The sequence below is a fragment of the Cetorhinus maximus genome, chromosome 22, assembly GCF_964194155.1.
Source record: "Cetorhinus maximus chromosome 22, sCetMax3.hap1.1, whole genome shotgun sequence".
Classification (NCBI taxonomy): domain Eukaryota; kingdom Metazoa; phylum Chordata; class Chondrichthyes; order Lamniformes; family Cetorhinidae; genus Cetorhinus; species Cetorhinus maximus.
Genome location: NC_135900.1, coordinates 23,077,127 through 23,090,879, shown reverse-complemented (window position 1 = coordinate 23,090,879; position 13,753 = coordinate 23,077,127). Strand labels below are relative to the sequence as shown.

Genomic DNA, 13,753 nt, shown 5'->3' with positions numbered 1-13,753 from the left:
ACAGCAAAGATCAGGGGAGACATGCCCTGGTTATAAACAGATGATAGAGAGGAAAGAACCCAAAATTAAAACCTGAGATCCTGTATGGGATGAAGATAACTTTAGACAGGGTAAAGTTGGCTTGGAGCATCAATGAACAAACGTCCAGGTTAGGGCCCAGTTGTGGACACAGGCAGACTTTTATCAGGGTTTGCTTGATCGAAATAAGAAGGGGAAAAATTGGCTGCTTGCCCTCCGCATGCTACAGCAAACTGTAACTTCCCTCAGGCTGAGCACAGATTGGGAGGTCAAACCTTGGGACCTCCCACCTCTGCACAGTCAGCTATTCTATAGATTCATTTTTTTCCGTTGTTTTATCAACACTGCTTTGACCTTTGATTTTCCACTGAGTTGTCTTAAAAAATAAATCTTATCAATGCTTCATTTTTTTCTAGTGGTTTTAAATGTCGCAGGTTCTTTAATAAAAAAACATTTATATTGGATCACTGTCATAGCTTTACATCAACGAAACATAACCCTGGAATTGTTCAAGGGTTCCATATCAGTGACTTATTTTGGTGAACAGCATGCTCTCTAATAATCTTTCCTATCCAGAACATAGGTTTCACTTGCTTTTGATGATCAAAGCCAAGAATCACCTTTGAACTTCACTGACGAAATTACGAGAAAACCCAAAAATATCCATTCAGCCTCCAGACACAGGAGCCAGTTCAGCTTCTATTAAATCAACCTATTTTATTACATTTGTTGAATGGGGAGATTTGAATAGTTAGCATAGTTTTTGCCTATTGACTATGCGTGCACCAAGGGCGTACTGGCAGTACTCTAGGATAGAGGAGTCTGTCTATAAGCTCATTTCATTCTTTAAATGAGAATCTGAGGCCTCCCAAGGGGCTCTTTTTTTTTAATGAACTCAGTGCTCCTAAAATATCTTGGATGCTTTTCCTCTGATTATGTCCTTTCTATGATTTCTGCTCTGACATTAGGTAAGGATAGCCGTATGGGAGCAATCAAGCCACTTTCAGTCAGGGGCCTGCACAAATACTAGCCTGAAGGAGTTCTTGTGGTGTCCGACATAACAATCCTTTCAATGCCACCAAAAAATGGATGAGCTGCTCCATTCATCTCCTTGATGTCCACTGGGCATTGCTAACTACTCCACAACAGAAGTCACTGCTCTCCAAAAGTCATTACTTGTGGTGTTACGAAAAACGACACAAACAACGTCTTTCTAAAAATCACATACAATATTTTTTGTAGCTCCATAAATTTAAGTTACTGATTGTTTTCCACCATAGAATTGCCTGATACTTCATTAAAAATATGTGGAACATTGTTATCCAGAATGAGGGCAACAATGAAGGAGAGACACCCCACCAAGCGGACAGTAGATAATTGGTCTTGTTTGTATGGCACAGCAAAATCCTTGAGACAATAATAAAGGAAAATATAAATGACAACATTTAAATTTAATCTTTCTTTGATCGCTGTGTTGACTTATGCAAAACAGGGCAGTTGGTGAGCCGTGAAGTGGGAACAAAGTATTGGAAAGGCTGTCTATGCTTGGGGTAGATAAGTCACCTGGTCTTGGTGGCTTGCATCCCAAATTCCTAAAGGAAGTGGGGGTAAAGATAGCAGAAGGGGTTGGGCCTGTACTCATTGGAGTTTAGAAGCATGAGAGGCTACCTTATTGAAACATAACAGATTCTTAGGGAGCTTGACAGGGTAGATGATGAGAGGTTGTTTCCCCTTATGGGAGAGTCTAGGACCAGATGGCATAGTCTCAGAGTAAGGGGGCGCTCATTTAAGACAGAGTTGAGGAGGAATTTCTTCTCTCAGAGGGTAGTGAATTTGTGGAATTCTTTACCACAGAGGGCTTTAAAGGCTCGGTTGTTAAGTATATCCAAGGCTGAGATAGACAGATTTTTAATCAGTAAGGGAATCGAGGGTTATGGAAAAAGGCAGGAAAGTGGAGTTGAGGATTAGCAGATCAGCCATGATCTCATTGAATGGTGGAGAAGACCCGATGGTCCAAATGGCCTACTTCTGCTTTGACGTCTTATGGTCTAAGGGCTCGCCTTAATTTTTCAATCTTCCCTAGATAGGGGTAGGTGCCTTAGAACAGAGGGGGCTAAGGGGTAACTTAATTGAGGTGTACAAAATTATGAGATGCCTAGATCGGGTAGACAGGAAAGACTTGTTTCCCCTAGCTGAGGGGTCAATTACAAGGGAGCATAGATTTAGCATGATTGGTAGAAGGATTGGAAGGGACACGAGGAAAAACCTTTTCACCCAGAGGCTGGTGGGTGTCTGGGATTCACTGCCTCAGTTGGTGGTTGAGGCTGAAATGCTCAATCCATTTAAAAGGTACCTGGATCTGCATCTGAACTGGTGTAACCTGCAAGGCTATGGACCAGGTCCCAGGAAAGTGGGATTAAAATGAGCGGCTAGTTTCTTTTTTCCTCTTATTAGCCGGAGCAGGGCTCTTTCTACACCGTAACCTTTCTATATTTCTATGGTCTAGACAGTGGTGTTCCCCAAGGGTCAGTGCCAGTACCACTTCTTTTTTGCTATCTTTAAATAGCTTGGATCGTGGAATATGGAGTAGAATTTCAAAATTTGCCAGTGATACCAAACTTGGAGGAGTGGCAAAGAGTGAGGATGATATGAATTACCTGCAACCGGACAGGGAGAAGTTAGCGGAATTGGTAGATAGGTTGCAGATGGAATTAAATACAGAGAAGTATGAAGTGATGCATTTTGGCAGGAGGGATAGGAAGAGGCAATAAGGACTTAATGTCAAGTCCATACTAGAATTAAAAGAGTGTGTAGGAACCCACAAACCTGGGGTACATGTGCATCAATCTTTGAAGCTGGCAGGACACACTGAGAGGGTGGTTAGCGAAGCATATGGGTTCTTGGGCTTCATAAATACAGGCATTGAGTTCAGATGCAGGGAATGTTATGCTGAACTGGTATAATGCTCTGGTTAGGCTCCAGCTAGAGTATTGTACCTAATTCTGGTCACCACGCTTTAGGAAAGATGTGCAGGTCCTTGAGAAGCGCCACTGGGAGCAGAGCAGGCAGGGTCTTCTCATGTAGGTGGCCCTTGCCGCCTACAAATCCCTTTGTTTGAGCATAGGCTGCCAAAGCCACAGGCATGCTCCCCTGAATATACCAGAATTAGGCGGAGCATTAAATTCCGTCCATTCTATGCAAGAGTTATCCTGCAAAAAATCTGGTGGAAAATAAGGAAGGGAATAATTGGATGCCCTACTATATCACCATCAATTTAGGATCTGGAAATCAGACTATTATCTGACCGCTCACCCCTATAGTTATAGATGGATCACTGAGGTCCAATCTACATCTGTATGAATTATGTGTATATAGGGAAGAGTGTTTTGTCGAAGTAGTAACACTGGCAATATCGGAACTCAAAATTTAAAGTGGAAGTAAACAGAACATGCTGGAAATACTCAGCAGGTCTGGCAGCATCTGTGGAGATAAAAACAGAGTTAAGGTTTCAAACACTCCTTTCAAGTGAAGCAGCATTTCACTTGCACTTCCCTCAATTTAGTCTACTGCATTCGCTGCTACTAATGCGGTTTCCTCTACATTGAAGAGCCCAAACGCAGACTGGGTGACCGCTTTGCAGAACACCTTCGATCTGTCTGCATGACCCAGATCTCCCTGTCGCTTGCCATTTCAACACTCCACCTTGCTCTCATGCCCACATGTCCGTCCTTGGCCTGCTGCATTGTTCCAATGAAGCTCAACGCAAACTGGAGGAACAGCACCTCATCTTCCGACTAGGCACTTTACAGCCTTCCGGACTGAATATTGAGTTCAACAATTTTAGATCATGAACTCTCTCCTCCATCCCCACCCCCTTTCCGATCCCCCTTTTTTTCCAAATATTTATATAGATTTTTCTTTTCCCACCTATTTCCATTATTTTTAAATGTATTTCCATCTATTGTTTTATCTCTGCCTTTTAGCTTATTTCGATCTCATCCCCCTACCCCACCCCCACTAGGGCTATCTGTACCTTTATTATCACATTCCTTAGATAATATCACCAGCTTCAACACCTCTTTGTCCTTTTGTCTATGACATCTTTTGGTTATCTCCACCTATCACTGGCCCTCTATCCAGCTCTACCTGTCCCACCCACCCCTTAAACCAGCTTATATTTCACCTCTTTTCTATTTTTCCTTAGTTCTGTTGAAGAGTCATACGGACTCGAAACGTTAACTGTGTTCCTCTCCGCAGATGCTGTCAGACCTGCTGAGTTTTTCCAGGTATTTTTGTTTTTGTTTTGGGTTTCCAGCATCCACAGTTTTTTGCTTTTATCTTAAGGTTTCAGGTCTGTGACACAGATGCTGCCTGACCTACTGAGTATTTCCAGCATTTTCTGTTTTCATTTCTGATTTCCAGCATTTGCTGCTTTTTGGCTTTTGTCCTGAGAATGGAATTTGCGAATTTGTATTTATCCTTTGTCTGCTGAGAGAGACTGATATTATCTAAGTTACTTTACAGAAGAAGGCAAGGAACCAAATATATGAGTGTGCTTTTGTGAAATTCCACTATCTGCAATTCAACAAAGGCAGCAAGTAAGCAGTTAAATGTTTTTCTTGAAATCACAGGCAATGGACTTCCATACAAACACATGTCCTTTACTAATATTGGGAAACATGATTTCAATGCCATAGTATTACATATCGCAAATAATTTTTGTTTCACCAGAAAGACAGCTCTTACAAGGCAGGACACTGTCACGCCCACTGATAGAGGCAATAGAAATGTATATTCTGCTCATTCTGTGAAGACAGATCTAAGATTATCAGGAACTTGTTTATTTTTTCTGGTAATACATCCTGGGAATTATGCTGGAAAACAAAATCCCTTCACGGGCCACCTGCTTATCCTGGTATGTTTGGATTATGACTTCTTGTGGTTGTCACGTGTGATCAGGCTGTCGGCTGCTGATAAGTCATGATTGTCAGGTCTCTCTGTCAATTTGCTTCTTCCTGGCGTATAAGTGTCTGTGTATTCCTTTTTTTTTTGATGTTCATCAATCATATTGCACAAAATAATTCTTCCTAACATCACATCCTCTAACCAACCATATTTGAGGGAAAATAATTGAACACCAGACATGACAGTTCCCCATCCCCATGCAACTCTTCCCAACATACTCTCAAAATGAGTTAAACGTAACATATTCACATAAATCATAAACATACCCATTAACCCAGCTTCAATTCCTCTCCCCTTATGAACTTCAAGTACAGTCTTCTCTCCCATACCTCACGATCTTCACCTATCACCTAATGTTCGATGTTCTGAGACTCCCACATAAACAGATAAAATATATTTTCATGGGAAAGACTATAACTCCTTTGAACTAGTGCATAGATGGGGCTCAAACCCACAAAACAAAGGGATACCTTTCTTTATTTCATGTGGCATAGACGCCCTGAGGCGTGTGTGCTCAGGGATTCTGTCTCCAGTGAATAAGCTCCTGACTTTATTTAAGTACTGCTGCTGCCTGGCAATCAGAGAAACAAGCACATGGGGCAGAATTTTCTGATCGGCGTGCAAGGGCGGGCCCCACACGCCAACGCGTAAAATTATGCGCAGTGATGTCGGGCGTGCGTCCCGACCTCACCGCGCGTCATTCCATCTTTCATTCGGCGGGCGCGCATTGGAGTCGACTGCACGCCCACCGAACTATCGGAGGCCTTTTAAGGTCATTAATAAGCCAATTGAACAATTTAACAGGGCTGCCCATCCAACCTTAAGGTTGGCGGGCAGGTGAAGAGCCCAAGCGGCCTTCGCATTTTACATGAAGCCTCATCCACGAGCAGGATGAGGTTTCATGAAGGTTTAATTGAATAAATAAAAATTTTTTAAACATTTCATAAACATGCCCCAGCTCATGTGACACTGTCACACGAGGGGACATGTGTAAATGACTTTTAACTTTCTTTATTTTAAGCTTTAAACCTGAACTTAATCACCCTGAGGCAGCTCCGTGCCTCAGGGAGATTTCTGCACTCTTTTGCGCGTACGCAGGCCCCGACTCTCCCTCCTCCCCCTGCCCGCACAGGTAGCATTGAGCACTACCGGGCGCGCGTCGCGCTCATTGGCCCGCCCATGCAAAATGGCGGTGCGCAGCCAATCACAGGCAGCGATTGACTCCGCACCCGCCCGCGCCTGCTCCCGACCGGCCCCCCCGACGGGGAGAAAATTCTACCCAATGGGGGTCAATTCTCATGTTCACTGCCAGTGTGATCCGTTACTGAGACCAAACTCCTGCCCTTTGTAAAAGCTTTCTGGTTTTCATTCCATGACTGCCATTCAGGTGGCGAAAATGAAAATTTATCCCATCCTGTTGAGCGAAGGGAGAGAGATCCAGCTGAGGATGGATGGGAGAGGAAGAGAAAGCCTCGAGGGAGAAAGATCGAGCTAAAAGATACAGTGGCTAATTGGGGTGCAGCAGGAATGCATGAAAACACTGCCAGGAGGCCCGACTGATTTTAATTGTTATAGTCACATTTAAATGGAGAAGGCGCGCTATCAGTGAGTTGCTTGTCATTTGTGGAGGTGCAAAACCTGGCAGGGCAAATGCCTAACAGGGGCATACAGCTGCAGCTTAAAGAAAGCAGTTCGACTTAAATAGAGCAGCAGATTTCAACAGCAAATCTGATGACAGACAGTAGCAAAGAGTTGGACTTACGGCAGCGTTTAAGGCTCAGAACTCCCAAGAGACTGAAGAAATCATGCTTCCAGCAAGGGGGCCATTAAACTGTGCCACATTAGCCTCCTTTTGACTTGTATCACCTATGGTTTGTGGGCAGGTCAAGAAAGTAATAGCGCCGTGCAAATTAACACATAACTGGTATAAGAGTCCTGGCAATGTCACTTGGCTCCTGCTTGAATATTTTAATTATTCTTCCACCTGATTGTACTCACAGTTGTAAATGTTGGGGCAATGGGACAAAAATTGGCACCGCTTTCTTGGAGGCTAAAAAAAATGCTTTTGGTATACGGAAGGAAGAAATGCGCACTATTTTGAGTGCAGCAAGGAGAGAGGAGGAGATACCACGCGCGGTGAGATGGATACTTTAAAACTGCCTGGGAGTGGGAGGAGATAGAGGCGAGCCAGGAATGTTAAAGCAGGATTATATCTTGACCCTAAGGACCAAAACTGCAACTGAGCTATTCTAAATAAACAAAATACGTAACAAACCTGATTTTTTACTGGTGAAGTCCAGGAAAAAGGAGACAGTAGTCAAATTACATATAACATTAATCCTCATTCTGAGTGAAAGGGATCTGTGAACGAGTGGACAGGCCAATTCCCTACCCCAGAGGATTATGGATGCTCCATGGTTGAGTGCATTTTTGGTCGGACAGATAGATTTTTGGGCCTCTCAGGAAATTAAGGGATATGGGGAGCAGGCAGGAAAATGGGATTGAAGCCCATGATCAGCCATGATTGTACTAAATGGCGGAGCAGGCTCGACAGGCTGTGTGGTTTTACTCCTGCTCCTATCTCTTATGTTCTTATGTTCAAAGAGGCTGCAAAGTTGCTAGGGATATAGCTGGAAGGGTACAAATGTCATATTGCTTCACTAACTACTCCGTTATCGTCTCTCTACCCATTGTTCAGTGGTTGCTGTAGTATTCTGATTAAGTGAATCCTCATATGATTCAACTCAAATTCAAATCAAGGACATACCATAAATTAGCTGAAGTGTTTAATTTGTGAAATTTCCCCTAATCATTTTGTGCATCAAACTTAGTCCGAGCTCAGGTTAGAAACATAGCAACAAAAGCAGCTAAAGCTTTGCTCATGGCTTGGCTAGGTCTACTTAACAGCCCATCAGACCGAAGTGAAAGGGTTGATTTTGGAATATAACTTGTATAAATTAATTAACTGTCAAGAAATTGGAAGTATTTAAAATATCTAGCCAGGTTGACAATTTTTCATGCTAAATGAGGACTAGATTCCCAGAATATTAAAATTAACGACCAGAACATAGACAGTGCTACGAATTAAGCACACTGATCTCTAAATCCTCCAATTTATGCTTCCACTGAGCAAGTGTCAAAATTTTCAAGACTGTAATTTCTACTTGACAATACTCTACATAAAAATGACTAAATACAGTCATTCATATTTTCAGATGTGAACAGGAAGGAAATAGTTTGCCTCACTGGGAAGAAGGTCTATTAAACACAAATTAAAGGCAGAAATCTTAATTTCTTAATTGACTTAAGCAGCCAAGAAAACCACGAACCTTTCCTGAAGATTGAATGCCTTTGATCATGGCAAGACAGACCATAAGCCAGGCTATGAACAGGCAGATGGTCATCTTCCAATTCAGACCCCCACTCTCCGAGATGGAGTTAGATATATCCAGCGCTTCTCGGTACCAGAAATAAGTAGTGGCAGAGCTTTTTTCACATTCAGGCACAACAACTGAAAGAAACAAGAAGACATCACATTGTTCACATGACTTAACACAAAATGACATTTCATGTAACAACAGGATATTACTGTTGGATACTCACAGGTCTTAGTGCCATTTTTCTCCAAGGGACACTGATCCCAGGGTAATGGATGCTGAAAGGACTTGGACAAATAAAAGAAGCTCCAGCCAATAATGACATTGTAGTACAGAGCTACAAAGAAACACACCTACAATCAAAACAGCAAGACATATTTTATAATCCTTTCACTGGGATGAATTGAAGATACCCCACTGACTTTTTTCTAATGAACAATACTTAAAAATAAAATCCTTTTCATTTAGTACAATTATAATCTGCAAATTATGCTGTGCAATATCAAGTACTTAAAGGTAGACCTATCAAATGTCTTTTACTAGAGTTAATGCCTCTTAGCGAGTTGATAAAAGTGCACAAAATTAAAGCATTCTATATTTTTCCAATTTTCTAGATCAAAAGCTTGTGCCTGTCAAGTCATCTGAGTCATGACCACCAAAACTGTTGTTTGTTATTAACAATATGACTTTTGATGAATGAGAAGAAATCACATTAGTAGTTTATTCTATTTATTATAATCACTGATGAAAAGATTGCAGCAATCTTATTCGGACCTGATCTGATCTTCACGTATTTAGGTGTAGAAAAACAGTAAGCACTCTTTGGGATTTTTGCACCTCAATTAAATGTGAAGACCTTCAAATAAATCAGTGTAGGAGTGTGAAAGTAAAGCAGGGTTGTGTCAAACTGGGGGGAAATCTGTCTTGTGCATAGTGTATATGAAGGGCAACTGAGAGATTGAAGCAGCAACACAACTTTGACAGGAACCTGCACTGTGGTATATACCTTTGTGGCATCTTTTCACCTTAAAAGCGCCCACTAAAGTTTCGATATTTACTTGGCGGGTGCGGGTGGCAGTGGCAAATTGGACATCATGGGGAGCTTGGACATCGCGGCAGTCGAATCGGAGGGGTCAACTTGTTGGGATTGGGGATAACAATCCTGCTTCTCCTACTCTCTGCAGTGCAATGAAGACACTTGCCAAATGTATCCAGTTCTTCTCACCTCCTTTAACCTTTTGGCATTCCTGAGACTCTGGACTCACAGGCTCCATGTGTTAAAAATTAGCGTCCAGATGAAACAGAGACGCATGGAACCCCCTGCCACAACCCCTCCCTCATTAAAATCAGGAGTGGGCAGGTTTGGGGTCAAGTTTGAGGATTTAAACATTTTTACCTCCCACCTGCCCTTAGGTGTTAAAATTTCTCCCGAAGTTGCACACAGCTGCACTTCAACAGCAGAATATTGGTGTTGCACCATGTATTATCCTGTTCTTTTAAAATAATGTAACCTCTGTTACTGTGAACAGCCATGGGGTGTGTATTTCCCAAGGCACTGCTGACACTCAGAGAATTATGGTGATGAAGTCAGTCAAACTGGATCTTTAGTGCATTCTATCATGGAAGATTTTCCAGTTTGACTGGATAAGTCCATATTTCTCTGAAGTTGTAAATCTGTGAGTCTTGATCATTATGTCTGTTTAGCTATGCACTGATTTTTTTTGTCGAAATGCTTTTTAAAGTGCAAAATATACAGAAAGATGATAGAGTAAGTATCCCAGATGATTGGTGGATATGGGTGACGTTGGGAGAGTGGTTCTGGAGCCTGGGACTCCTGGGAGAGTGGCGGATCAGAGGGTTGTTGAGATTTAGGAATATTACAGAGAGGGGTTCCTTGAGCCTGGGAGTGAGGGATCTAGAGTATGGGATTAGTAGAAGGAGAATCTAGAATCAGTGGGAGGGAGGTGCTCAGGCTGGGCTGTGTTGGGACCTGGGTATTCGGGCCTAGGGGCAAAGTAATTGGGTGTGGAGGCACGGGAGGAGGTCGCATGAGGGAGATTCTAGGAAGTGGGGACGGGAACATTGACTGGTAAATTACAGGAAGTTTTCCAGGGTCTGGAATCAACAGGAGGTGTATAATAAACTTAATGCCAATAAATAAAGTATAAGCAAATATGTATTATCAGCAAATGCAGTATACATGCTCTAAATGTGAAGAACACCTTTTGTGGTAAGCTGCCACGGCTCACACAGAGGCCTTATTGCTAAGTTCCCAGATATGACCTGGCTAGCTTGAAATTCCTTAAAGCACTTAAGGTGCTTTTACTATCTAAATAAAAAATGCAACAAACGACTTGAAGAAATTAATGCTGGCTCCCAGTTCACAGGTGAGGATGTGGCAATGTGCTCTTCTTTGGAGTGGGGTAAATGGCAGCAAGGAGTGGCGGCAGCAGGGTTGTTGAGGGGCGGTGGGGGGGGGTTGTGTGAGGGGAGGCAGGGGTTAACAGCCAGTTTTTAGATGAGGCAGATTGGAAACAGGGAGACAGCAACAATTCTTAGGGTGGAGCATGGACAGGGAAGGGATATTAGGCAGCAGCTAACAGTGGGGAGAGACAGTAAGGTTTCAAGGGAGTCTGATCTTCATATGCCTCAGGCAAATGGAACTATTGAAAGCCGTGCAACCTGCAGCTCGAGGGACTGAGGTTCAAGTGAATCACATGGGAAAATGAAATCAGTCAAGAGCAACTAGATGAAATGCAACTATAAATCGGAAGTTTAAGCAAGAAAGCTTGAGCCTTTTTGTGCTGTGCCTTTTGTTCCTACATTAATCAGATATGTCATCTTTGGTACTATATGACAAATAGTCAGTGATAATTCTCATACTGGTACAGCAAAGCTGATTAACGTTTATAATGAATGGAAAGAACTAAGTCACTGATGAAGTCAAATTCAGCTTTGTTTCTGATATCATTATGCAACAATCCTGATGGGCAGGAGGGTGAGAAAGTGGAGTTATGGCCCTTCCTAGCCCTGGGCAGAAAAGGGGAGAAGCTAGACATATAAGACCAAGCCCAGGAGGTTCTGGGGAGAGAGGGAGAGGGAAGGTGAAATGCTGTTCCAGATACTGACCTGTATCACGGGCCAGAATTTTTCCCTCGTCATGCGGGCTCGGTGGGGGCAGGCGGGAGCAGTGGAAAAGCCGATTGCTGCCCGCGATCAGGGCCGGGCCGCAATTTCACGCTGGTGGGCCAATTAAGGCTCTCCCAGCGTGAAACGCGTGCTTCAGCGCTGCCTGTGCGGTGGGGGGGAGGAGGGAGAGAGCGCAAGTTTGCACATGCGAGTTTTGACAATTAAAAACAAAGATTTTTGGAATGTTAAAACAGTTTTTAGATGCGACATGCGACTGTTAGACATGTTAGAAATTAGGGCAAAATATTTAAAATTCTTTTAATGACGGATTGAAACCTCATCCCGCCCGTGGATGAGGTTTCACAAAAAACGCAACAGCCACTTGGCCTTTTCGCCTGCCCACCAACCTTAAGGTTGGACGGGCAGTGAAAAATTTGAATCAGTTTCATTGTTAATGGCCGTAATAAGCCTTTTAATTGTCGGTGGGCGCGCTGCTGATACCCGCATGCGCCCGCCGACCGAAGTATCGTGCGAGTGTGCAATGTCAGGACCCCCGCCCAACATCATCACGCGTCATTTTACACTCGAGCGGGATGGGCGCGCACCCACCTGCTCAGCAAAAAATCCTACCCCATGGTTACCAGTTATTGTTAGATACACTCTGCTCTCTCTACAACATCACAAGCTGGATTTTACCAGGCCTATGGGGATGGGCTGCAAAGCGGGAAGTCTGGCAAAATGGCATGGGAAAACAGCAGGTGGCATGTCCATCATTTTCCCACTGCCATACCATCCTGCCAATGGCAGGAAAGGTGGCATTCTGGGCATTCTGCCCACCCACCAAAGCTGAACTGAACCACTCAAGTGAACAAGTGAACAAGGGCTGCTTTCCTCTTCTGCTGGCATTTTACCAGCACTTGGGGATCCCTCCACCATGTGGAGAAACCACCAGTTACACCCTGACAGCCTCACAATGAGCTCTGGGGAGGGGGAACACTACATTTTGCAAACTCTTTGGCCCACAGAGGTGCCCCATCGCCCCCCCCCGCCGCACCTGGTGACAATGGCCAGCCCATGGCAAAAGCACCTCCTGTGCTCAGCAACTTCCCCGCTACCACCACCACCACCACCCCCGCCCCATCCCCACTTGCTCAAGCCTGCCTGACTGGCCTTGACATCCCCAAGACCTACTTACCTGACTTTGAGGGTGTACAGCCATTGATGCGCCCTCACCCTGCAAGTGCAGCCCCAGCAATGGCCATTGCTAGCAGTGGCGCTGCTGAGGCTGCTGAGCTGCTGGCCCTCTGATTGGGGGGCAGCTACTGGGGACAGCCCACCATCCTTCACAGGAACAGCAGACATTTAACAAACGGAATTAGAACTGTTTCATCCTGTGGTGTAGGCAAGTTTTTCCAATCCCAAAAGCAAAATAGCAAATAGCAAAAAAAAAAGTATGATATTTTTAATACTAACTTTTGGAGAATTACAGTACATGAAATAACATGTGGTCTTTGGTCAAACAGACATTATAAGGTTGATTCATCCATCAAGCATGATATCAAGGCCTTGTGGAGAGTAGTGGTTGAGAAGTCATAGGTCCACAGCCCCTGACTTTGCAGTTGTGCATTTACATTGGTTTTTTGCTGCTGTTTACTTTTCATTTCTTGAGGTGTAAGACTTTGAAACTCTTGCTTCTTCTAAGCCACTAGTGAGGGCTAATTGGATTATCAGGAATTTTTAATCAGGTTGCAAGTAGATTTTAAAAATGATAATAAAGCATGATTTCTCGGATAACAGGATTTCCCGCCCTGCTTCCCGACGTCAGTTAGGAACGCATCCCCGCCCATCACTGCAGCCCCACTTAAAGCTGTGAGGAGCATTACTGGCTGGAGACGGGACCTGCTCACTTGATAGGAAGTCAAGAGAACTGCCAACCAAACTGATTGGCTAGCAACTCCATAGTCCCACACCGTCAGCAACAGCAGTATCCGGACTGGGACTACAGGCAGTCTTCAGATTCTAAGTCCCATAGTCCAGGAGCAGGTAAGCGCGGGAGTTCTGATGGCAGGGAGGGAAGCGAGACCAAAGGGAGTTAGGGTCTTGATGGAGAGGCCGGGGGGGAAGGGATCATCCTCAGGGAGCAGACCTTGGATGGGGAGGGGGCGGGGAGCCCAATGTGGAAAGGGGGGCCTTGAGGCACCCCGCCACTCCCCCACCTTCCTTCCCAAGGCCCAAATAGGATGACCTGCTGGCTTCCCCTCTGT

General features: G+C 44.1%; 1 protein-coding gene across 1 annotated transcript in view; it reads right to left on the bottom strand.

Annotated features, from left to right (window-relative positions):
* The window catches only part of slc6a15 (solute carrier family 6 member 15), a 40,617-nt gene that overhangs the window by 15,332 nt on the left and 11,532 nt on the right, over positions 1–13,753 (bottom strand). Inside the window, exons 4-5 of the mRNA XM_078567926.1 lie at positions 8,587–8,713; positions 8,313–8,494 (exon numbers count right to left, since the gene is read on the bottom strand). Coding sequence (XP_078424052.1) covers positions 8,313–8,494; positions 8,587–8,713 — 309 coding nt within the window. The remainder of the gene's footprint in view (positions 1–8,312; positions 8,495–8,586; positions 8,714–13,753) is intronic.